At 45.1% G+C, this 25,419-nt stretch overlaps 3 protein-coding genes across 12 annotated transcripts; 2 read left to right on the forward strand and 1 right to left on the reverse strand.

Moving 5' to 3' along the window:
* The first annotated feature begins 76 nt into the window (after window positions 1–76).
* Window positions 77–9,195, forward strand: TMEM43 (transmembrane protein 43). 5 transcript variants are annotated; one of them, XR_013957669.1, is made up of 12 exons: window positions 77–176; window positions 913–1,062; window positions 1,320–1,454; window positions 2,114–2,208; window positions 2,842–2,891; window positions 4,084–4,153; window positions 5,425–5,782; window positions 6,378–6,452; window positions 6,532–6,633; window positions 6,774–6,891; window positions 7,795–8,308; window positions 8,642–9,195. XR_013957669.1 is itself a non-coding variant. In XM_080625605.1 (12 exons), exons 1-12 carry the CDS (start codon window positions 165–167, stop codon window positions 7,995–7,997), a joined length of 1,203 nt encoding a protein of 400 aa, XP_080481731.1. In that variant the 5' UTR covers window positions 77–164; the 3' UTR covers window positions 7,998–9,195. The 5 variants fall into 5 exon arrangements, 4 of the variants coding, with proteins under 4 accessions (XP_080481731.1, XP_080481730.1, XP_080481733.1 ...); XM_080625605.1 differs by having other exon boundaries at window positions 5,425–5,495; window positions 5,661–5,782; window positions 7,795–9,195; XM_080625604.1 differs by having other exon boundaries at window positions 7,795–9,195.
* A 146-nt stretch (window positions 9,196–9,341) lies between these two features.
* XPC (XPC complex subunit, DNA damage recognition and repair factor) lies at window positions 9,342–20,296 on the reverse strand. 4 transcript variants are annotated; one of them, XM_080625582.1, is made up of 16 exons: window positions 20,118–20,296; window positions 19,336–19,528; window positions 18,435–18,565; window positions 17,922–18,036; window positions 17,176–17,260; window positions 16,557–16,714; window positions 16,255–16,375; window positions 15,658–15,747; window positions 14,315–15,247; window positions 13,639–13,799; window positions 13,380–13,461; window positions 12,830–12,964; window positions 12,185–12,354; window positions 11,929–12,022; window positions 11,219–11,308; window positions 9,342–10,688 (listed from the first exon to the last, which is right to left on the reverse strand). In XM_080625582.1, the coding sequence occupies exons 1-16, from the start codon at window positions 20,272–20,274 to the stop codon at window positions 10,476–10,478; spliced, it is 2,928 nt and encodes a 975-aa protein (XP_080481708.1). In that variant the 5' UTR covers window positions 20,275–20,296; the 3' UTR covers window positions 9,342–10,475. The 4 variants fall into 4 exon arrangements, 3 of the variants coding, with proteins under 3 accessions (XP_080481708.1, XP_080481707.1, XP_080481709.1); XM_080625581.1 differs by having other exon boundaries at window positions 18,435–18,586; XM_080625583.1 differs by lacking the exon at window positions 11,219–11,308 and having other exon boundaries at window positions 18,435–18,586.
* A 67-nt stretch (window positions 20,297–20,363) lies between these two features.
* On the forward strand, window positions 20,364–24,860 carry LSM3 (LSM3 homolog, U6 small nuclear RNA and mRNA degradation associated). Of its 3 annotated transcripts, none has more exons than XR_013957671.1 (5): window positions 20,364–20,412; window positions 21,357–21,467; window positions 22,653–22,748; window positions 23,057–23,187; window positions 24,736–24,860. XR_013957671.1 is itself a non-coding variant. In XM_080625627.1 (4 exons), the coding sequence occupies exons 1-4, from the start codon at window positions 20,392–20,394 to the stop codon at window positions 23,135–23,137; spliced, it is 309 nt and encodes a 102-aa protein (XP_080481753.1). In that variant the 5' UTR covers window positions 20,364–20,391; the 3' UTR covers window positions 23,138–23,441. The 3 variants fall into 3 exon arrangements, 1 of the variants encoding a protein (XP_080481753.1); XR_013957672.1 differs by having other exon boundaries at window positions 23,057–23,350; window positions 24,736–24,846; XM_080625627.1 differs by lacking the exon at window positions 24,736–24,860 and having other exon boundaries at window positions 23,057–23,441.
* The last annotated feature ends 559 nt before the right edge of the window (window positions 24,861–25,419 follow it).

Genomic DNA, 25,419 nt, shown 5'->3' on the forward strand with positions numbered 1-25,419 from the left:
ACATCTCCCAGCATGCCCCGCGGCTGCTCGGCGGGACTACATGTCCCGGCATGCATTGCGGCTCGGCTCTGCCGTGAGGATAAGGAGGGCGCGGCTGCGGGCAGCTCTCGGTGCGCGGTTGCGGCTTCTCCGAGGTGATACCCGGCGAGACCAAGAGGTCCAACATGTCGAGGAATGTAAGTGCTGCTTGGACCGGTCCTGTGTGCGGTGGTTCTCTGCACCGGCCCGTTCCCGCCCCCCTCAGGTGGTTTATGGGGGCTGGGGGCCTTGTGCAGCGGGGGGGCCGCTGCTACATCCCGCCTGGCACCTTGAAATGAGTAAAAGTCTCACATCCTCTCTTGTCTACGTGTGCTAACCTGAAGTTGCGTCTTATTTGTTCCCCACAGCCAGCGTAGATACAGAGAACCCCCTGGGCTTGCATGCTTTAACGTGGCATTGGCTAGGACAGTATTAACAATTGTGTTTTCAGCTGTCTCTTTTTGTTACCTAAGAAGCAAATATTTTGATTTATGAAGGCGTTTTTCCACTGGTGAGGTAAAATGTAACTTGTTATTTATAGCTGTGCTTTAGCTGCTCTGGAATTCAGGACTATTACTCACTTTGTCATGGCCCGAATGTAGGGTGTGGGCACCAAATAAGGAACCTGGAAACAGGACTGATGGAAGCTTGAAGGAACATGTTGAACCGTTATAACAGAAGTTGTTTTTCCATCAGGCTTCAGTTTTATATAGCGACTGCTTTTCTGGCATTAAAAGTGTGATGAGGCATTTAAGAAGTGTGTGAAAGTTTTGGTCCAAGGCAGGAGGTGCTACTCTGTAGAGCAGCACCATTACCCAAGCTAAAAGAGTTATTTTGCAACAGGATGCCTTCCCCTTTCACGCCAGTATTGCGTTTTTGGTTTGTCTCCACCAGTTCTCTGACACAGGCAGCAGAAAAGAACATGTCAAAATCACAAGTGAGTCCAAACCAGGGTTCCTGGAGAGACTGAGCGAGACTTCTGGAGGCATGCTGATGGGACTTGTGACGTTTCTTCTGGCTTTCTACCTTCTTTTTACCAATGAAGTAAGTGACAGATGGTCAGTGCTTGTACACAGCTTCAAAACGTCACAGCTGAGGTGCCATTCACTAGTTTTGCATTTATAAGCTTACTAAAATGGTCATGTTACAGCTTCATCCAAGTGTGTTTTAAGGATATGCCTTGAGAATGAATATAGAAACATCCCTTGTAGCCTTCAGATCACTTGTCTGCCAACCTTTGTCACAAAGTACTGCTGTGCCGTTGTTTCTCCACAACTTGATTTTGCCTTTCTGGGTTGCAGGGCCGAGCTTTGAGGACAGCCAAATCTCTTGATGAGGGGCTTTCACTTGTGATCCCTCTTGACAGCATTCACAGTGTGTCTCAGCAGAATGAAGGGAGACTGGTGCACTTAGTGGGTGCTCTGAGTACATCTAAGGTAAATAAGATGAATATGTGACTATTTCAAGCTTGGAGGGAAGGAAAAGTCTTTACCAATTAAAATGATGTTTAATACCCAGGAGAGGATACATAGCTTCTCTCTGTAAGCATTGTTGGTGTTGCTTCTTGGCCTGGAATCAGGAAGATGCTCTACAGCCTTGGTCTCTCTCTAAAGCTGTGTTTACCCTCCCGCTGCCTTTGGGGGATCATTTGAATTCCCTTTGGTATAGGGAACCTGTTGTGTATTCATGGTACTGTGAAGTCTTCAGGCTCTTCCAGTACAGAGGCTCTGCAAGTTCTGTCTTTTCAGTAGTGAGGACATTCTCTGTGGGCAGCCTGTTTTGCAGAAGGTGGCACAGCACAGTAACTTCCAGCAAAATAAAACCTCCCTCTGATTTAAACACTTAAGTCTGCATCCCGTCAGCATTTCTGACTTGATTCTTCACTGTGGCAATAATATTTGATGATGGTTCTTTAGTTCAGATTTATCAATGATAAAAAGAGATGCTCCTGTTTGTCTCTCATAGCAATTCTACTGTATTCAGCTGTAACATAGTCCTAACTATGTACACTGAGGTATGGAAATGGGTTTGATAGTATAGCATTTATATAATATAGCATTTATACTGACCTGTGCTTTCTCTTCTTTTTGCCCAGCCTTTGTTTGATCCCAGCTATGGGCTCTCCGTCCAGGCTGTCAAACTTAAGCGTAATGTGGAAATGTACCAGTGGGTAGAATATGAAGATTCCAAGTAAGTGACAGTAACCTTTAAAAGTTGTTTATGAAGCTGTTGTGTTAACAGGATCCCATCACATTTTTTTTGTCTCCCCCCACTCAAGTAACTCCAGCTCCTTATGGCAGGAGAATTCTGTCCATAGTTTCAAGCAGAAGAGGGAAAACGTTTCTGTTGTTAATAATAATTCCTCTGACAATAATATAGAAATTATTAGCTATTAAGTACGTCTGACTCCACAGAATTCACGTTCCAAATGTCTTTTGTGTCATACAAAAAAGCTTGTTGGACCTTGTGAAAGTGTGAAAAATCACTTCTCTGTTTTAACATGCTTCTGGTGCAGCTTCTGTAAAAGACTTGTTGATTTAGGTCAGCTTGTCTCACTGTCTTTAATACTGATTGTTCCCATCTATCTAGTCAACACCTACTTGGCAACATGGGAGTAAAAGGGTTGTGGCTGTTTAGCATTTGTGTGTAGTTTTGTCCTTGTACTGAGAATCTGTGTCTTCAGAATAGTTCAGAGGAGACTTAGTTTACTTGCAAAGACAAGTTTGCATTGCCAGTGAGCTGTCTGTGTTCCATTTGTAAAGTATGTTCTGCCATGAGCAGGGGTGTGTATTCTGGTACTCATTCCACCCCTCTTCTCTCCAGGGAATATGAAGAGAATGGTGAGATTAAGAAAGAGACAAAGTATTCATACAGTAAGTCTAGCAACGGAAAGTCCCTTTTCTTTTATATGTAACTTTGAACTTTTATGTGTGCAGATTTTAACTTCTGTTGTAAATCCTCTATTTTCTTGTTGGGAAAGAAAGGAATGTGAAGAAATAAGCAAAAGTTCTGTTTCCTAAACAAATGACAGGACCTCCCCTTCTGGAGGTAACTGATGTGAAAGGAGGTGTGCTGTTAATAAACAGCTACTACAGAAAATCTAAGTCTTGGAACTCTTTGAGGTTCAGAGCAGCATGCAGGAACAGGGTGCTCCAGAGACATGGCCTGTAAGGTCCTCAGTGTCAGGAGATGAGCAGAAGTGGGAATGTGTTCAAAGCTACTCCTGAGAGCACTTGTCAGAAGTGGAGTAGTTGGGCATGTATATGGTGTGAGCAGAGGAGAAGGGAAGAGCAGTGCAGCTCCACTCTGTAAGACAGCCTGTTGAGAATGTGTTCAGGTGTTGATACCAGCTAATGAAAACCACCAGCACCTTCTGATGTGTACTGTGGCCTTTGCCAAAAGCTCTTTTGGCAGGAGCAGAACTGAGAGGATTATTCTGATCTACCCAGTGGCAGAAAAACCCTCTGAGTCATCAAGTATCTGGAGTTTGGTCTCTGTGCTTCATTTATCTCTGCTGAAAACAGATGGATGTGTAACGTGGGTGTGCAGCAGTTTCTGGGTGTGATCATAAAAATACCCCAGTCCCAGTGAAGCATGGGACCCTGCAGCATGGACATACATAAGAAGCTGTGAAAAACAGGAGGTTGGGAAGAAGACGAATGAGGGAGCTTGTGGGTTGAAATAAAGACAGGGAGGTTGCTTAGCAGTGGGCATCATGGGCTGAACAGACTCGCCTTGGGGAATATTAATTTATTGTCAAGTAAATATTTAATTACTGATTTGGGTGTTGGCAAAACACATTTGCTCTCATCCTTTCCCAGGCTTTGGAAAGTTGACTTACAAGTTTATCTCTCAAATCCTTTTTCCTTTTTTCCCCAAGTCCTGCCATGCCTTGTTAATATGCTGGGAGGATGGATTTAAGTATCAGTACAGACTATCACATACAGACCTTGATGCAAATACTAGAAGTATAACTTAGAACTGATCAGTTGATTGAGAGAGGTGTCTGCAGTAACTAGGACCTGTGTGTAAATTCTTCCTCAACTGTCATGTTATTTTCTTTAGACACTGAGTGGAAGTCGGAAGTTGTGAACAGCCGGAACTTTGATCGAGAAATTGGGCACAAAAACCCCAGGTAAGTAAGTTACTGCCTGGCACAGTCCCTCTCGGTTCTGTCCCTGTATCTGGGCAGAGATGAAAGCTAAATGACCCATCTTCATGACACAGTGAAGTAGATGGAAGCTGTTAGTCTTTTGCTAGTTGGGAGAACTAAAGGATAGAGAAATTGGGGAGCAGTTCAAAGCTGCCTAGTGGAACCAGAATTAAGCTATGCAATGGCTGGACATCAGGCTGCAATTACATTACCTCTGGACTATGTGGTCTCCATGTAGGAGAACTTGAATGGGTTCCTTCTGACTTTTATTGTCTGTTAGTGCAGTCTATCACTAATTCTTCTATTACAAGTGGAGTGTTAGAACAGGAGGCATCCCGGGAGCTTTTCACACCACTTCATCCTGCTTTCTCCAAGCTGGCATGCATGAGCTCACCAGCTTATTTGTGGCAATCTCCCATATATAATTTGTTTCATATAGCTCCCATCTGCAACACTGTAGTTACACTACAACTAACATTATAATTACACTACAATGTGCCATTTTAATGCTAAGTTTTAGCTTGGTACAAACCAAGGAGACTCAGTGTAACTGTGGTGGATCCTCTCCTGAGACAGCGCAGTGTGTGCAGACCTGCTGAACTTTAAGAGTTCATGCCTTGCATGAATGAGACTATTTTAAGTGTGTGCTACGTGTCTTCCTTCCCTCCATACAACTTAGACATTTGTAAAAATAAAATCTGTGGTTTCCTGCCCAGGAGATTCCAGTAGTACTGCTGGTGGGAATGAAGACTGTAAGTAAAGGAAGCCTGAGTCTGGAATGTTATTAACTTGGCTGTGATGTAGAAGTACCTGTATATGGAGAAGGTTTGTGATGTAGGTTTCTTGATTTAGCAGGTAAGATCTAGCAGTTGACAGGAGAAACTAAATAAATTCAGGCTAGAAATAAAACGCGTTTATGGGTGTAGTTAAATGTTGCAGGAACTCATCTAGGAATGTGATTAAATCCTCATCACTCAAAACCTCTATGGCACCATAGAGAAGCTTCCTAGTGCAATCCTGCAGTGTGACTGGAAGGTTAGGCTGGGGGATGAGACAGTCATGTCTTGTCTTAAGTTATTTTAATGGCTCCAACACTGTGAAATCTGGACACAGTTTCTTGATGGATTTGTTTTCACATCATTACAGCCATTCAGCTCTGAGTTTCTCCTGATGTTTGATGTAGTACTACATACAGCAGATGAAGAGCTTGATCATAACTCCAGGACTAATCAGGGTCTCTCTCTGTTCCTCAGTGCCATGGCTGTGGAGTCTTTCACTGCTGTTTCTCCTAACGTCCAAGTTGGCAGCTTTGTTCTTTCCAAGGGTAAGGATTGCTTTGTGTTGGCTCTGGGTCTGCTGTTGCATCAGCAGTGGACTTTGGTTCTTTCCACAGTGGTGATGATTTCAAGTGACAATGAAGAAGCCAGCCAGGAAATTGCCTGTTCCAAGTTAGACACTGGACCTGAGCTTGGTTCCTTATTCTGCTTAGGTCTTGTGGATAAAATCGATGACTTCAAGCAGCTGCGCTTGTCACACCTTGAGGATCCCCATGCTGATGTTACCCGCGGAGGAGATTACTTTTACCACAGTGACAACCCCAGGCGACCAGAAGTAAGATGGGAAAGATAAACCAAAGCAGTGATGGCTTTTATGTGAAAAAGAAAGTTGTGGCATGTCCCATTCCTATTTAAATACGTAGAAATCAGCGTGCAGACCATCACAGAGATAACACCCTTAGTACTGTCCTTCAGCATGAGTGCTTTGCTTGCAGGAAGCTTCTGAGGCTGCTTTTGTCTTCTGTTTTATTGAGTCTGCCATGCCTTTAAATGGAAAGACGCAGGATGGTGCTGGGAGGTGAGTCCTAACTCTGGCTTGCTGTACTGAATGGAGTACAATGACATGAGTGCTGCCTGGCCTCCTCTGCCAAGAAATAACATGACAAGGGATGAACAAAGGGTCCCACTGGTATTAATGTGCTTCTGCAGCTAAATCAGAGGGGGTGTTGCAAAGCACCATTTGAGCTGCCCTGTTTTGGCTATTGACTAGGCCTGAAAGAAGAGTACAGCTTGGCAATCATGCTGGGTATCTTCTGGCTTGAAATAAGGAAAAGTGCTGAAGCAGAAAGGGTGTTCCCATGCAGAGGTGTCTTTCCTGTGATTCCTCTTTGTAAAGATATCCTTCTTGACTTCCACTGTTCTGTCTGTAGGTGGGAGATCTTCGTGTCTCGTTCTTCTATGCAGGTCTGAGTGGAGATGACCCCCATTTGGGCTCTGCTGAGAAGGTGAGTCCTGAGCTGTTCCTGTATTTCACAGACTCTGTTCCCAGCTCAGTAACCAGTAAATGTTCTCCCTTTCTCACAGGTGACTGTGGTGGCTCGCCAGCGAGGAGATCAGCTGGTGCCATATCATACTAAGTCTGGAGATGTCCTGCAGATCCTGTACCCTGGGGACCTCACTGTGGAGGTGAGATACACACTGGAGTAGTGAGGGGCTACGATTAGAGATGGTAGTGCAGAAGCAGCGCTGCCAGCTCGTGCACTGGAATCAGGAGGATGTGGACAGGAATGGATGGACAGGCTGCATGTGATGGTGTTTGCTTTCAGGAAGTGTTTCAGAAGGAGCACCAGGGGAACACCATGAAGACTTGGGCGCTGCGTGGAGCGGGCTGGCTGGCAATGTTTGTGGGCATCAGCCTCATGACCCGAATCTTCTACACTCTGGGTAAGTTGCTTTACAGAAAGGTAAAATGATTTTGATTAATTGCTCATATGTGCAGTTAATTATGTTGGAGGGCAGAAGGAATCTGGTTTGGACTCAGACTGGATTGGATCTGAAAGCTGCAGTAGGCAATTGCAAGGAGACAGGATCCCAGAACTGGATGGCTGCTTTGTGAACATTAAGACATTGCCAGTCTCGGGAGCCCCCGGCCTGGTGCTCACCAAAAGCAGGATGAAGCACGTGTTGGGCTGGTTCTTCCAAGTCCAAGGTGCTGCAATCCAGTTACTCTCTAAACACACACACAGGTGGTCCCTCAAGAGGTCTTAGTGGTTGTACAGTAACATGTCTGTGTGTCTGGTTATTTTACACTACTTTGAACAAACAGCAAGGAAAGCTTTTATTCTTCTAACATAGGAAGATGTTGGACTAAAAACACAGAGAAGCAGATGGTGCCTCAAACTTGTATAAACTCCAGACATCAAAGCTAACATTTGCTTTGTAGCCGTGAGCTCTTATTTTTCCCTATTTATCCGTAGACACGCTACTGCAAGATTATTGTTGCCAGAAACCAGTTTGTGTTTAGTGTATTCTATCAGTTGCTCTAGACTTGTTCCATAGCTGCAAGGCTGTCAGGCTGCTCCACCTCTCAAGCCTTGGATATGTCTTCTGACTTAATCTGGGATTGCTTCCTGTCTGAGGAGATGAGGATTCCATTGCCTTTTATATTTAGCTCTTGCTTAGTTATCAGATGCCTTGAGGATGCTCTATTGAAATGCCTTACCCAGTGCTCTTGATAAATAATTGGAGTCTGTCTTCTGATTGCAGTATGAGCAAATCCTGAACATGATTCCCTGTTAAACCATCATTTATCCAACTCTTTTATCCCTGATTTAATTCTTTCTGCAGTGGACTGGTTTCCTGTTGTGAGAGACCTGGTTAACATTGGATTAAAGGCGTTTGCCTTCTGCGTGGCCAGTTCGCTGTCGCTCCTGACCATCTCTGTGGGTTGGCTCTTCTACCGTCCCCTCTGGGCTCTGCTCATCGGGCTGCTCTCTGTAGTGCCCATTGTGGTGGCGAAATCTCGTGTCCCACCAAAGAAGCAGCAGTGAGGAGGAGCTGCTCTGGGCTGGGCACTGGGTCCCTGTTAGAGACTCCTCCAGTGCGTTCCTGTCCCGGTTACTGCAGCATGCTCGCAGCGCATCCCAGGCCAGCAGCGTGTGTGCAGCACTGGGCAGGGGCTTGCTACAAGTTACTCATGAAAACAGGACTCTAGGATGGTGTTTGCAGAAGTCAGTGACATTGACTTTTGGGGGGAAAAGAGGCATTTTGGAGTGTCTGTGTTGATCAGCAAACCCAGCAGTTTGTACCTCTTATGGCTCACTAGCTCCCGATTTGAGCACTGGCAAGTCCTCTATGACAGGTGAGGCACCTTGTGTGTCATGGAGCAAGCACCAGCTTCATCCTATGGAGGTGATCAGATCTCCTTAGGAAATATGTGTGTGCCTATGACTAACCTCTCTCTGCAGCCTGTTCTCTGCACAGTCACATACGCTGCTTTGGCTGATGCATTAGGAGGCGTGTGTGTTCAAAGGGGAACCACAACTTCAGTTTCACATGATGCTCATGTAAAACGTACACTTTTGGACTGGGGGTTTTCAGAGTAACTTGCAATAACAAGCACTCTGGTGCATGTGCTCTGAGGCAGTGCAGATTTGGCTCAAAGCATTGATTTTTTTTTTTTTTTCCCCTCAAGTTTTTATACGTCTCCAAGTTGGTCTTGGTTAAGCATCCAAAATGGAAGAATGGACTTACACCATTCTGTAACTACATCAGAAATGGACCCTCCAGGTGCACTTACTTAAAGGGTACTCAGAGGTCACCAACCTCCAGAAATCAAGCCTGCTGCCTTGAAACAAAAGTAACTTTTATAATTGAATGTATATTCTTTATATTTGGGGGTTTTTGCTGTGTGTACTGTTTCTTTCTTGAATTTCACTCAGTAATGGCAATGAGCATACTCCATGAAATTAAACCATGAAAACAGTTTTGCCTGATTAGATTTCACAGACCTTATTTGCCTGAATTTTGAGCTTTTGTATTTGTATCATGTTAAAGGGATGTCGCCTTGTGTCTGATGCAAAAATAATGTCCTTATTTACTTTTGCCAAGGGCCTGTAGGGACAGGCCAAGGGGAATGGCTTTAACCTGCCAGAGGGGAGACTGAGATGAGCTCTTAGGCAGAAGCTCTTCCCTGTGAGGGTGCTGAGGCGCTGGCACAGGGTGCCCAGAGAAGCTGTGGCTGCCCCATCCCTGGCAGTGTTCAAGGCCAGGTTGGACACAGGGGCTTGGAGCAAGCTGCTCCAGTGGAAGGGGTCCCTGCCGGTGGCTTGCAGGGCAAGAGCTGCTCCCTGCAGGATGAGCTGCCTGCAGGGGAGGTATCATGGACCACACACTCTTTTTCCATGTTTTAATTAATTCATTTTTTTCACAAAAATAAAGCTTTTTTTTCTGAACATATTTAAGCATAAGCCATCTTTGTGCGTGTCTACCTTTCCTCTGTGCCAGTGCCCAGCAATGACTGGACTATTCCCCTCTATTTCTGAAGAGACAGTGTCAGTGTAACTTACGTATAACTACAACAGATGAGCATTTCTACTGCAGGAAAAGCTGGTGCAGATGTAACTTCTCCCAACAGCTTTTAAATGCTGAGGGACTGGGTAACAGTTACACAAACTCCCTGGTTGTACAGAGTTTTGTTTCTGCCAATGACACTTGGCCACTTTTACAGGTTTTGCCTCAGAATGTACCCACGTGGTCTTGATAAAGCTGAAGTAAGTGGGATATATGTGTATATATATGTATACATGTATATATATATATTTGAATACATGTATGTATTGAAATTAAGACGTATTGAAACTGAAGTTTGAACTGAGGAGAGGGCTTCTCCCTTCTAGTGCACACGACTTCTGAAAGCAAAGGAAGACGCAGGCTGAAAATCCAAACCTGTGTTTCACAAACAGCAGGGAGTCCTTAGGAGATAAACTCCCACATTCCTCCAAATCCTACTTGCATGTTACAGGTCAGGGGAAGTATTGCCCCTTGGGCGATAAGGCAGCCTGACCAGAGCTTCCCCTCACCACTGATGGGGGTAAGGTACAAATCAAACGAGGTGTCAGTAGTTCTGTGGCCAGCTTGCTGCAGACTGAAACAGCAGCCACATGCTGTTGTCCTGAGTTAGCAGGGAAGAACGGGAAGGAAAAAAAGTGGGAAAAGCCAGTGCTAATGGAAGAATGCCTCAGAAAAGTGAGTTATTAGTGCCAAGTGATAAGAGAAGAGAGCAGAAAACCCTGACAGCACAAAGTGATCTCAGAAGGTACCGCTGCACATCCACGTCCAAGGATAAAAGGATGGATCTAATTACCTGTGACAGCAAAAGCAGCTCTGGATACTGAGTGAGGCTGGTCCCTGACAGCTCAGAAATGTAAGTGAAAGGGCTTAGTCCTCCTAGGGAGAGTGACTGGTAAAGGATACCTGTTGTGACTTGTTCCTGCAATCTGGAAACAGCAAAGCAAACCCTGTTCTGCTCACAGTTTCTCAAAAGGGAACAAATGGGCTTCCTCCCCTTTCCTTTCTCGCTTGCTCTTTCTGGTTGTCTTCCCTTCCTTTTTCATCTCCAACTGGCGATTCTGGGGCCAGAAGAGATCCACATTCCCTGCTGCAGGCTCTGAGCTTGGACCTCCTTCTCCTTCAGAAGAGAATCCTGCTCCTTTCTCTGTTGCTGGTGCTGAGGGTTCAGTCTGGAAGAAAACAGGCATGAAAATCAAGAAATTGCTCTAAAAACCACTTGTAACTACCCACAGCAAAGCAAGCACATAATCAAACTGTCCACATAGCTGCCAGAAAACAGGCAACAAATGAGGAGAGACTGAAAGCTCTTCAGGAGAGTCCTTTATGGGAGACAGCCTGTAAAAGAGGTAGGGAACAGTTGGTATCTTTGTAGTGGTGCTGTTCAGCTGGGTGAGAGCCTAAAGCAAAACTCAGAGAAGGGGTGGGAGCAGCAGTTCGTTCCAGCTGACTCTGGTGAGCTCTTGCAGACACAGCAGCTACACACTGCGTCATCAGCCCTCTGTGAGGCTGGGCCATCTCCATCTCATGCATTTACCTATGGAGCATGTGTCACCTCCACTGCCATAGCGTGGGTTCCACCATCCCCTGGGGTTGGAACTGGATGAGCTTTAAGGTCCCTTCCAATCCAAACCACTGTGTGATTCTATGACTGTCTGAAATACCGCCCTGAGAAAGAAATCACTGCTAGAAATGCAGCTACCTTGAAGGAGTAGCGTTTCTTCAGTCTCTCCCTGATGAGAAGTCCTTTTATCAGCAGCTTCCAATTCCCCAGGGCTCTCTTCTCACGCTTCTACATGGGGTTGTTACGGAAAGGACAGAAATTTACTACTGTAAGTTTCAATGTATTTACACCTACAGAAAATGAACTTTGAAGATGTGAAACTGCTATTAAAAAAACCCCACATCAACTTACATGTCTCACATTACAAGATTAGAGGCTGGCAGGATTCTTAACAGTAAAACGTGTTGGTGTCCAGTTATCTGCTAAACACATGAATTGCTGCCACTTTCTAATGTAACCTCCTGTGTGTATCCCTCGTTTTGGAACAAAATTGTTGGATCAAGTTCAAAGGAGGCCATGGAGATGCTGCAAGGGCTGGAGCAGCTCTGCTCTGGAGCCAGGCTGAGAGAGCTGGGCTGGGTCAGCCTGGAGAAGGCTCCTTAAGGGGAGACCTCAGAGCAGCTCCAGTGCCTAAAGGGGCTGCAGGAAACCCAGAGAGGGGCTTGGGACAAGGGCCTGTAGGGACAGGCCAAGGGGAATGGCTTTAACTTAACAGAGGGGAGATGGAGATAGGCCCCTCATGATCACAGAGGTCCATGCCTCCTGCTATGAGCCCGCCCTTGTTTAACTGTCCACAGTTTCAATTAAATTTACATAATAAATAGGGCAGCTGCAAAAGTAATTCTCACCTCTTGCTCCTTCCTTTCTATTTCTGCTTGTTCATTCTCCCAGGCAGCAATGAGCACCTCTTTAAACTCCTCACAGACAACATAGCCATCGATGCTAGGAAGGAAAACACAATCGTGTCAGTTACTAGAAGGAAACAGAACGGGAGCAAATGCTTGCTGACCAGAACTGTCTCATCAGGGTAAGCCATCAGACGTACTCCTTAACACAGGGGATACAACTTGTGCAAGACATCACAAACAAAGCAGCTTTACATACACTGGGTGTGAGTAGCCACCGTGAAAATCAAATCCAGTGATGGCCTGAGCACAGTCAATGTCCAACTTCCGCGCCACTCTGTTCAGGTTTGGGAGCTTCAAATGCGCACAGCCAATGGGTAACATGGATGGCAGGAAGAGATAAACGTTTCCATATTCGTTCCGAGGAACCTGTCATTGAAAATCAAACAGAAACAGTGAGAGTCCTGCTCTCTGGAGAGGCGAGAGTCCCTGCTGCAGCACAGGGACTCTCCCTTCCTGCTGACCTGCTATGTTCCACTCCAGCACTCAATTAGTATTCACATGACAAGGCACAAGCCTTGATTTTAGCTGCATGGTTATCTCCCAGCTATGTTCTCTACCCAGGCCTTGCTACTCAGGCTGTAATGCAGAGAATCAGCACAATACTTAGATCAATGAAACGATGAAGTTGGCAGCCTGCACTGCAAGCACTCATGACTTGTACTGGGGAAGGTCCTCAGTGAAGTTCTGACCATTTCCTCCTGGGTGCAGTAACCTCTGAAGTCTTAATCCTGAATCCAGAGGTCATTGATTGTGATTTCACCTCTGAAACATGCAACTTTGGGAAAAATAAAGCCCACAGCTCCATAAAAACACTGCCTTTACCGGCTGCCTTCACAGCTACCTTTCCATCCACTGATACAGGTGGCTGAAACTCCTCTGTCTGCCAGCGGCCGAACAGTGCCAGGTCCTCCTTGTCCTGGTTTGCAGGCTCTGTGAGACGTGCCTTCCGGGCCTGGTTGGAAAATCCCTTCACCATCTGCACAAGTACAATGACCAAGCCTGTAACACTGCAACAACAAGCTGCCGGTGACTTCAGACTTCCCCAGGACATCAAAGGAGAAGGCTCTGGGAGGGAAGAAATGCCCATTTCCTTAGCTTCAGTATCCATTGCTTGTAAGTGGTAACCCATGGCGCCTGTATGCAAAAGGGAGCCAGATTGTGCAGTTCAGATAGAACTCTAGGATGCATTTGAAGATGGAAAGTGTGCAACTCTGCTCAGTACCCTTGGGTACTGAGATACCTGTGCTTTTGGTATATAGGCACAGATTCCCAGTACAGACACCACAAGGCAATGCAAGTGAGAAATATACATCTGCTGACAGACAGAAGGCAAAACCCAAACCAGAAGTGATCCTCAACTTTAGAGGGCAGAGGAAGTCAAACCCTCTTACCTTGTAAGGCACTTCTCCGATCCTCACCACGCGAGCTTGCTTCAGCCAAGTGTCCTTGGAGTGCAGTGTGTGTACACAGTCCCTATAAAGGCCATAAGGAAGGAACCATAAGAGTTTTGAAGTCTCTCTAAATTGTTATCACGTTAGGAATAGTAGAAAAGGTGTATCTGAGTGATACACAAATGCTGTCTGAGCAGCTAAATGCCTCTCCTTGTCCATGCAGGTGGCCTTAGGCTACTGCTGATACTGCACTACTCACCTGGAGTAGACAGCCTCTCCCCTGCAGTACCCCAGGATAGCAGCTGACTCAGGATAGATCGCCTGGTATTTCAAGAGGTGCCTCTTCAGTGCATAGAGAGGATGGTTTTTATACTCTCCAATTGCTGTTGGTAGAGGCTGATCCTGAAGCTTAACTTGAAACTGTAGGAATTGTACAAAGAAAAGAGTGATTTCACACCTCTCCTGCACCACCCTTTGTAGGAAAAGAAGAATGATTATAGTATAGTAAGGAAAGAAAACCCACCAGAAACTTAATCAGATGGAGCCACACACCAAAGCATTCTTGTTGCAAATAGGTACTTAGATGTGTACCCAGATCTATGTATTTTAAGGACTCTCTGTAAGAAGGGTAATGCTGAACTGTACAGAAACCATGAGTAAGTTTCTAGCACGTGCTGCCCAGTACTTTTGTTATGCAAATTTATCTAAAGAGCTACCATTTGATACTACTTTAATCCACCTTTACTCTTTTTACTTTATCTTTACTGTCTTTAATCTAATCTATATTCCCTTTAAAATATGCTCAATTGGAACCTTTCAAGCCCATACACAAACTTCCTTCCTCATGGAAAGGTTCCTAATGGTTTTGGCCTAAATGAGAATCCAAGGACTGGACCCCTGGCACTAAATGCCCTGAGTAAACTATTGCCATTCACCTCATTTTCCTCCTTCTCGTCTCTTTGCACATAGGGACTTCTATACGGTTGCAGCGTGTCTTCCCACCACGCAGGGTCCACACGGCTCTTCCTTGTTGCCGTCATCCACACTGGGTCATACCTTTGTGTCACATCCCTCACGCTCCCATCGTTGTCAAATCCCAGGACGTAAGAAAGCGGCTTTGTGGCACGCGTGAAACACAGCTGGGGCTGCCCAACGTTGCCATGAACACAGTCTACACACACCCACTTGTCCTCAGGCTCAAGGAACACCTCCAGCCACTGGTCTGTGCCCGTTGCTTTCCTTACCTCCTGCCCATCATCCTCATCACTAGAAATGATTTTGTTCCTCTTTTTTGGTGCAGGAGCCAAGGCTGGAGCTGGACTTTTTGCTGGCCTAGGCTCAGCTCCAGATGAATTCTGAGATATCCTCAATTGTGAAGTCTCAGCTTTGGGGCTTTTGATAGCTGTTAACTTTGACTTCTGGGAGCCCATTGAGCTCCTCCGCCTTTTAGAGACAGTTTCAAAATCCTCATCAGATAGATCACTCTCCTCCTCTGAAACCTCAAAGTCCGACACACTGCCCTCATCACTGCCACTCTCCTCTTTGTAACACACTTTGGAAGCCACTCGTCTCCGCCGATTGTTCTTGGGCCTGACTGGAACATCCTTCTCCACTAAACTGCTCTCCCCGTTACCAGATTCCTTCTGTCCTCGGCTGCCTGCAGTCAGCTGTGACTTGCGTGGCCTTTTGGGCTGAGCAGTTTTGGGTTTCTCTGGTTCCTTGTTATCTTCTTCACCCTCTGAGGACTTCTCTTCCTGCTTGGCCTTCTTGCAGGGGCATTTTTTTGCTGCAGCTTTGGGTGTTATGGCAGAGCTCTTCTGCCCCTGAGAGGTACTGCTGAGAGGCTGCTTCATGAATGAGCTTTTCCCCTGCAAGGAACAGGCAAGGTCACTTTCATCACTTTCTTATGGTTAAGAAGATGGTAAAATACAGACTGAAATCAGCACAAGGTGCATGCAGACCAAAGGGTGGTCAGTCTGCATGTCTCAGGGGCTTGAAAACTTCAGGCAAATGGCTGAAGAGAGCAGCAAGAGTTTGCTGTCTAAGTTTTAAAGACATTTAAAGCCACTGAAGCACAAGAAGTCTTTGCTGAAATGGGTGGGTTTTTAAGGAGAAACCTAAAAATTTAGGGTTTGTGTGTTCTGCACTAGAGATAGACCATGGTCACCCCTGGTGCATGCAGTGATTCACTTGAGGCTGCAACAGCCAGAAAGTTTTTCCAATCCTACTCTCTAAACCCATGGCCTATTCCCTCTTCCACACACCCAACACAAACTACCTTTGCTTTTGCCTCCTTGAGAGGAACAGGCTGAAGAGACAGCACGAGGCGACACAGCAGCTGTAGGGCTCGCAGAATGATTAAAAATATCTGCAAAAGAGAAAACAAAGCATGTTTTAACCCTTTTTCAAGGTGCGTTAATAAAAACCCCTCTTGAAACTCCTTTACAATCTGGGTTCTGTCACAAATCGTTTTCATTCCTACCTTTTACCCAGTGCTGTGTACACCGACACGATGTGTAGGTAGCCCAGTTGCTACTGTCTTAAAGCACTGCACAGTCTTATTTATGTCACTGCTGTGACAGCGATATTGCTATTAACTCGTTGATGAAGAACAAACTCCTAAAGAGGGTAAATCACCCATCCTGCTGGAGCAGCAGCACTAAGTCTCCCAAATCCAGTTGGGCACAGTTCAAATTGAATACTTTAATCACAGATTAAATACTTTAACTCCAGATAAAAATACAACAAAAAGCCAAGAATCACCTAAGTCACCAATTCGTTTTCTTCAAATCCATTCTCCAAACACCATTTTGCTGTCTTCCCTGACAGCACTCATCAAGCACCCAAACTCAGCAACCAGCGCCCAGTCACTTACATGCACCAACTCTTCTTCATCCCGTGCAGCATAGATGGCAAAGCGTCTCTCCAAGGTCGACTGAAGGGACTCTCCTTTTTCAGTGGAAAGCTCATTGTTGATAGTGAAGGTTCCAACAAACCTGAAATAAGGGAGACCTCATTATTGTCTAGCATCTGTGACTCTTCTTAAACTTCACAGTTTATCCTTTCCTTCCCTTGTCCTTAACATCAGAAAAATCACTGAACATTAGTAACCACAAGTACCCCTCTCCCTGAAGCCCAGTTCTACATTATATGTGAGAGCACAAGAGAGAGGCTTACCACATCACCAAGTTGGAAAGGTAGTGAAGGTCCACTTGGCCTGCAGGCACTTTAGTGAAGCGGGTGGGGATGACGGACAGGCCAATGGCATGAAGCTCTGGCTGGCTGCAGATCCTGTTTCTGTAGAAACCATTTGCTAATAAACACAGGAGGTGAACCTGAGAGAAAAAAGTTTCTACAGTGAGTTCACAAGAGGTTTTCTTTGCATGGTAAAAATAAGGAAGGCTTTACTGCTCCTTTTAACAGAAACAGGCAACAATGAAGCCTTCCAACCACACACAGGGTGGACACAGGCTGCCTTCAGATCCCCATCAGAAGACAGTAAAGCTCTCAAGTCCCTATTTATGTCTCCAGCTCTACAGGACTGACAGTTTAACACCAACAGAATGAGCAGATAGATGCTCAGTGGGGCAATACATACCACACTCCCACCTGCTTTGAGTTAGTTTTATAATGCAGTCACTGATGTTTCTAACTTACAGTTTAGGAGAAGTCTAATGAGCAGAGAGGACTACAGGCCCCATATTATTTCATCAAAATTAGTTTCTTCTTCATTACAAATCAGTTCAGAATCTTTATACTCATATTTTTCTCAGCCATTGTTCTCTGTGACCGATACCTTATGTGTGTCCTCACGAACCTCCTTAATGAAACGCTTCATCATTCTGCGGAGATAGATCTCAAACTCAGCTTTCCTCTTTTCTCTGCATCAGATCACAAAAGAAATGGAGGTTGCAGGTTTTCTATGGACCTGCCTTCCTAGATTCCTAAACTGAATCAGTTCACAAAGAGAACCCATCCCAGAGGATCTTCTGTGCATGCTTAAGAGAAGTTCAGTTACTGGATATGTGAATGCAGGATGCATGTGACTAATAAACTGTGAACTCTGTGTACCTGACTATGAAGATATTTGGCATACGCAGTTGGCCTAAATTCTATCAGTTAGTTTTGGAGAGGTCAATACTAAACTTTTAATTCCTTGGTGTAATGCTCCAGATGCTGAGGGCTTTCATTCGACCATCTATTCACACCTCAGTAAAACAGTGCCATTCACCCACAGCTCTCCTTGAAGAGAGCTACTGCTGTCCCTGCTTTGGGAATGTAGGTATTAAAGCACAATGAAGTTACACACTTGATTTTCAAGGAAGCTGAAATGCCTCCATTCCCACCAACTGCCACTGGAGATTTCTGGCATTGCCAGTGTGCAAACCATTCTCCATCCATGACCTTGCATCACTCCAACTCAACACTGTCTGCACAAAGTGGGGATGACCACCCAGAACACAGCAAGTAGGTGACAGTCAAGACTTAGCGTATCGTTAACTACATCCTTTAATAGTCCTCCACCGTCTTCCCTGTTCTTACCTCCTCTCTCTTTTCTTCAGCAGCTCTGGGGTTTCAATCTCTATCTCAACAGGGCTGCTTGGCAGCACTGGAAGAACAGCAGCTTCTAAGTTATCTGTGGCAGGTTCCTGGAGTTCTGCAAACATAAAGCTCAGTTGGTTTCATGTCCTCTCTCCTTTATCAGGATGTCACAGTTTTGAATCTTCAAACTCATTCTTAGCTGCTCACAAGACACACAAACAGCTGAGAAAAAGCCTTGTGAATGGTAGCATAAGCTTAACAGAAGCCAACAAACTCAAGGCACTACCATCAGGTCAGTAGTTGTCTGGCTTTTTTCTGCTCTGGAACCATTCTAAAAGCATTGTGAGATATGAGCTTTTACAGATACAGATATGCACATGCAACATACTTTAGGTATATAAAGTATATACATTTACCTGAATCCGAATGAGAAACGGTTCCAAAATCAACTTACACAAAAAGAAGTGTATAAAAACATTAACCCCTTAAAATGAACAAACATGTAATTGTTACCTTCCACATCTTCCCATTCATCTTCACTTTCATCATCGTCATCATTATCAGTATTGTCTTCATCCATCTCTTTTTTAACAGGAGATTCTCTCTTCAGCTTTATCTCCTCTGGAGGGGGCTTCAGGGAGTCACTGTTAAAGTTATCGTAAAGGCTTAAGAGAAGGAAATGGAGGTGCTTGTTTACTTGAGAAAAACAGAGAAATAGGGAAATAAATGAAGCGTGACCTCAGTGACTGTCAGATAACCAACAGGTTATCTGACAATTAAACACAGGTATGTTCTCTGTAAGACCGTGATGATATTATATTTGTCTTCAAAAAATCACGGGGGAATGATATGTTTAAAGACTTCTACTTACCATTTTAACCCCAAATCTCATGCCAGCATGCTGGATTCCATAATGCCTCCCTAGTTCCATGTTAGGACTATATCAAATGCAGTAAAACTTTGTATTTCATAGAATCATAGAATCACAGAATAGTTAGGGTTGGAAAGGACCTTAAGACCATCCAGTTCCAACCCCCCTGCCATGGGCAGGGACACCTCACACTAAACCATGGCACCCAAGGCCTCATCCAACCTGGCCTTGAACACCGCCAAGGATGGAGCATTCACAACCTCCCTGGGCAATCCATTCCAGTGCCTCAGCACCCTCTCAGTAAAGAATTTCTTCCTTAGATCCAATCTAAACTTCCCCTGTTTCAGTTTGAATTTAAACTCTTACATTTGAAAAGGCTCCCATATTTGAATAAGAGAGTACTTCTGTTCAGCTCTGTGAAACAAATGGGACTGACAGGCTAAAAGAAACTGCTCACAAGCACATATGCAGCACCAGGCTCTAAGCAAGTAACATGAAGAGAAAGTTCCTGTAGACTTGAATGAGAATCAAACTTGCACTTGCCTGCACGTTTCCTCTTTGTTATGATTCTCTTTATTTCTAGAGGTCTTTTTATCTTCAAATGATTTTGCCCCTTTTTGTTTCGAAGGGTTATTTGTTGAGTTGGAAACTCCAGTATCACACTTTTCTTTCTTCTTCTTAGCTGGAACTTTTGAGTTGTTCTTCTTTACTCTGGGCTTTATCTCTTCAAAATCGTCTGCGTGGGACAGAAGAAAGGAAGGTTGTGTTAAAGGATGACATCTCATCTGCATGGCAATCGGAAACAAAACCTCCATAGACTTCATTAGAGAAGAAAGTGAGCACTCTCAGTGATGAGCCTATCACTGACCCTGTATAAATAGGTAAGAATTGACCAAGATCTGTTTTAGGCACATACTCATATTAAGGTAATGCACAAGAATCCTACAATCCCAGACTGGTTTGGGTTGGAAGGGACCTTAACGCCCATCACAGCTCCAACCCCTGCCACGGGCAGGGACCCCTTCCACTAGAGCAGGGTGCTCCAAGCCCCTGTGTCCAACCTGGCCTTGAACACTGCCAGGGATGGGGAACCTCTCCGAACTCCATAAACACTCCTACAGTCCTACCTTTGGCATGGATTTACCCCCCCGATTTCTGCGTGCCAACCTGGTGACCACATGACCCCATGCCTGCAGACTGAGGTAACGGCCCTTCCTCTGCGCTGACACCCGCTGCTCCCTGACCCTCCGCAGCGCCAGAGGCCCGGAGGGCACCATGCCCCGGCTATGGCGCAGCTCCCGGCCCGGCCCGCCTCCCGCACTCACCTTCCTCTTCCTCCTCCTCCTCCTCCTCTTCCTCCTCCTCCTCCTCCTCCTCCTCTTCCTCGTCCCCCGGGTCCCCCCGTGGTGCCCGCAGCCCTCGGGACCGCCTCTTGCTGCCGGCAGCCGCCGACCGGAGCGATGCTTTGCGCTTCCGAGCCATGGTTGTAACGCCCGCTGCGGCCCTGCCGTTGTGGCCCCGCCCCTCGGCCCGCCCCGGCGGAGGGGAAGGGGAAGGGCCATAAAGTCTCGCGGGAGAGCGCGGGAGGCGGTTTGAAAGATGGCGGATGAGGTGGACCAGGTGAGTGGGCCTCAGCTTCCCTCCGCGCTCCCGGCGCTTCCCTCCGCGCTCCCGGCGCTTCCCTCCGCGCTCCCGGCGCTTCCCTCCGCGCTCCCGGCGCTTCCCTCCGCGCTCCCGGCGCTTTCCTCCGCCGGTATGGGGAGGCCTCCACGGCTGGAGGGGTGTAAAGTGGAGGTAGCCGGGGCTGGGGGTACCTGCCGAGGGAGGCCCCAGCTTGGGCCCCCTTTTTGAGGCGCAGCCCTTTGCGGGAGCGTTTTCGGTGTGAAATAGGCTTGTTTCGTGGTCTCGGTCCGTGTGCTGCCGCCGGGGTGCTCAGGAGAGTGGGCACCCCCGGGGGAGGGAAATGGAGGAACGCTATTGAGATACTACAAGGATGCTGGAGAGGGATTCTTCATCAGGGCCTGTAGGGACAGGCCAAGGGGAATGGCTTTAACCTGCCAGAGGGGAGACTGAGATGAGCTCTTAGGCAGAAGCTCTTCCCTGTGAGGGTGCTGAGGCGCTGGCACAGGGTGCCCAGAGAAGCTGTGGCTGCCCCATCCCTGGCAGTGTTCAAGGCCAGGTTGCAGCAAGCTGCTCCAGTGGAAGGTGTCCCTGCCAATGGCAAGGGTTGGAGCTGGATGAGCTTTAAGGCGCCTTCCAACACAAACCATTCCATGATTCTAAAGCACTCTTGGCTCTGCCTCACTGAGGAGGGTATAAGCAGTGTGCCACGGGCTATGCACAGAGATGTTCACACATCTTAGACGTGATCCTATAACTAAACTGAAGTCCTTTGCTCAGGCTGGTGAACATCCATAGAGTGGTACTATCAGCTGCACTCCTCTCCAATGGGATGCGAAGGAATGATTTGGAATATATCCATGTTCTTCCCTGTTTGTTTTGTGTGTCTTGCAACCAGAGGCTTATTCTCTGCAAATAACTTCTTATATTTCCTTTGTTTTTAGCAACAAACAACCAACACTGTAGAGGAGCCGCTTGATCTCATCAGGCTCAGTCTCGATGAGCGAATCTATGTCAAAATGAGGAATGACAGAGAGCTTAGAGGCAGGCTACATGTAAGTAGAACTTTCTGAACACTACCGTGCTTATTCAGCAAAACACTGGGCAGCCTTTCTTCATGCACAATAGACTGTTACACAAGCTTGCCTGTAATACTCGGCTGATTGCTTTAAAAGTCAGTTTAAGAAACTAAGTGTATCTCATGGTTAAAAGTGTGGACGTGGTTACAGAAGGTAAGTTGGAGATGACCTTAGTAACAAGGGTTGAGCCTTTCTTTTATCAAAGATAAAATGTGATTGGTGGAAAAATCTAATCTGTTCAGTGCTCTAATTGCTATTAAATGCTGTTTTAGAGTATTTTGGGTTTTCTTGTCTCCTGAGTGGTACCAAGCAATTAATTCCACTGCTTTTGGATTCCATTTCTGTGTTTGAAATAAGCAACAATGCTGCAGGCCTCTTGTGAAGTACCTGGAGGTCTCTTTAAATCCGAATTAAGGGTGAGATTATCAATATCAAGCAAGTATCTCGCTATGATATGATGGGATCTCGCTATGAGGGTACGATGGGATATGTGCTCAGCTGGATTCTCTGCAGGTCTCATTTCTGTAAGTGCTTTCTTCTGAGAGTTATACATCTCTTGATGAGGCAGAGTTTTTATTTCTATTGTCAGTCATCCTTCCCCAGTACTGTACTGTGTTGAGGAAGAGTTTGCCCTATGTTAACTGGTCCTCAGCTCCTTTGGGAACATAAGGACAAGGAGACATCCATGAGGCACACGTGTAGTTTGCAACATGCTTTTGTAAGGTTTTTGGAACATGTGCTTGCTTAAACCTTTGCAACATTGTGTGAATTACAGCTTTCATGGCCTTTAAGTTGGCCCCAGGCAGTCAATTCCAGGAGGCTGGACTGACAGCAGAGAATGTGTAGCTGGTTTAATGGTAATAAGGTGTGTCTATCTCTGTTATTGTATGTGTTCTGTATGTGAATGCTTCAGAGCTATTTCCTTTAAGAGTGTTTCAGTCAATGTGTCTTCCTTTTTCTGTATGCTCCAGAGTACCATATTTGTTATTTGTTTGGAAATACAGCTATAACTGATATTACTTTGTTTTGATATATATAGTGGCATATTTTGGTCAAAATCAGGCTAAACTAATTATGTCTGAAAATCTTGCTGGAATCCTTATTTTAATAAGCTTCTGTTTGAATCCTGAAAGAAGTAATAAACTACCTTCATTCCTACAGGCATATGATCAGCACTTAAATATGATCTTGGGCGATGTGGAAGAAACTGTAACTACAATAGAGATTGATGAAGAAACCTATGAAGAGATCTATAAGGTAAGGACTTGGTTTACTTTTAAAAAACCTTTCTATGGGGATAAACACAATCAGTTATATTGTTATAGTTTATTGCTGACTACTTGAACCCGCAGGAGTTTGGGGCAAATTGTTATGAAAGTACAAAGGATAATCAAAGGCTTGGTGTTGTATTGATGGCTTCAGCATGCCAGGACGTTGTACATTTGAGCTTGTATGTATTGGAGTTGTTTCTGGTGTTCTGTTAGGATTGTGTTTGGTCAGATGCTTAGGAGATGTTGTGTAAACTGCAGTTTTGTAAATGTGAATTTTTCTTTCCTTCTTCATAGTCTACCAAAAGGAATATTCCGATGCTCTTTGTCAGAGGTGACGGCGTTGTGCTTGTAGCTCCCCCATTGAGGGTTGGTTGAAGCAACAGAGGATTTAACCTTGTTGAGAAGTTTCAGGCTTTTGGACAATGGTTCGTGTTTCGATCATATGTCTCAATTCTGTATGTGTTTTTTATAGGCTGGTTTGGCCTGTTCTTTTGGGAAGGGGAGGAAAGGGGACCTGGTTTGTCTTGTGGAAAGTAGATGTAGTCGATTGAAGCAGTGTAAACCCAACCTAATTCTCTCAGAACTGATGTAAGTGCTTTAAATTGGCTGCTTTGTCACTTCAGTAAAAGAATCCTTCATTTTCTTGTAATCTTTAATAGCACTGTCTGAATTTTTTGTTTTAAATAAATTTGATGTCTCTTTCACATTTGACTTGTCACGTTTTTATGTCGACTACATTGTTAGGTGGTTCTATAGAGCTAGTGCCGTGTTAAGTTGTAGTATGTAGCCTCACTTCTTGAGAAAATAGTAACTTTGTGTGTGGTGTCATTTCTATCCTTATTAATACCTGAGTCTGGCAGACTGATATTTGGGGGGGTGTGTGTGTGTGGAGGGGCAGTAGTACATAGATCAGCAGTATAATTTATGGCTTTTCTGTGTTTGAGTTCTTGATGCTTATTCTTGTAGAAGGGAAATAGTGTATGTGTGTATATATGTATATATGCATCTTCCACTTAATGTATGTAAAGAAAAAGGGCTTCTTTACAGTGTTTTCAGATGTTTTTATTGTGGCTTTGTTAAAAGAGCTATGGTTTGCAAGGCCGTAAGTTGAGACTGAGGTTGCTGCCTCACGTGCTGTTGAGCTGCCTGCTGCATACATTCATTTCCCACTGCCTGTAGCCTCTTCCAGTTCTTGAATACATTAAACTCTGCATCATTGCTTAAGATGCTTATTAGTTACCTGCAGTGAAGGTGTGCTACAACCCTGAATATACTGATACGCTTTCTTAGGACCTGTTTGCAATTTAGTCTTCTTGGGGGGGGAGGAAAAGAGGCACTTGTGCTATGAAATGTTTTAGTAACTATATGGGAAAGGCCTATAAGATGTAGGTCTATGCTGTATCACTTCCTATAGAGCTTGTCTTGTGATTAAGAACCTAAGTACCTAAAGCTTATTAGGCATGTTCTGCAGGGTTAGCAGAAGCAGTTTGTTCTGGGACTTTCTTCTACAGTTAAAACATCCGTAACTTAGTCCACAGCTTGTGACAGAGGTGAGGAATGCAAGGTCTGCCCTGGTAAGCTCCAAGCTAAACCATTCTGAAAGGAATACTAACTTTTTTGGCAGTAAAATGTATGCACTCAGATGAGGAGCATAGACTTCCTGCTTTCGTTTTTGATGAAAGCTGCTCTATTCCTTTTGGTACAATATGATTTTTGTAGTGGAGGCCTGACGTGATACACAAAGTATTGGTACATCAGGAACTTCTGCCTTGATAAATTTTAGAATGAATGTTAGCAACACTTGTTGGGTTCTCTGAGAGAGATGCGAGGTCAATATTACCTTCACTTGAGCCATATTTGCCAGCATAACACATTGATCTAATGTATCTATGTATCTAATGTATCTATGTCTCTTATGTATCTATGTATCTAATCAATACCGTTGATCTATATCTGGTATTTCTGTGTTACAGTGTATCAGCATAGTTGAAAGAGGTCAGTTCACCTGAATCCCTGTACAACTCTTCAGTTGTCTCAGTCGTCACCACCTTCTTTCGAAGTTTCAAGTGAGAGGTTATGCATGGTGGTTGGTCACTTCTCGTCTCATTGATTTCTTGGGTATTTACTGGCTGATTATAAAGCTCTATTACTATGTTGCTGAAATGTCCAGTAGCATCTTTGTACAGTTTGAAATGAGCTCTCCAGAGTGGGAGCCACATTGAGCTCCTCTGTGCTGAATGTGGATTAAAAACCCAATAATAACTTAAAAAGCTTTTCTGCAGTCTTGTCTTTCTTTCTGTTCGTTCTATGATCATCTGTTGGCTGTTCTAGCCATTGGTCAAGACTCCTGTTCCTGATGTGGTTTTAGTGTTACTCAGCTTCTTGAAGCTTGCTTTTTTATTTCTAGTAGCTTATTGTAGGTAGCAGCCTTCTGGTAGTTTTTAGCTTTTGGACTGCATCTTTTTGATAGGTGGCAGAGTTGTGTCTCAATTTCTTGTCTTTAAACAACTCCTCGCAGCAGCTCTTTAACAGGATTATTGTGCAGTTCCCTATTTCAGAAGTGCTGTTATAGTTGGACCACTGGTGTCCTACTGCTTTGATTGTCACCTACCTATGGAATTACTTTGTGGACTCATTGCAGAATTGATTTGAATCTC

Source organism: Psittacula echo, assembly GCF_963264785.1.
Source record: "Psittacula echo genome assembly, chromosome: 9".
NCBI classification, from domain to species: Eukaryota; Metazoa; Chordata; class Aves; order Psittaciformes; family Psittacidae; genus Psittacula; species Psittacula echo.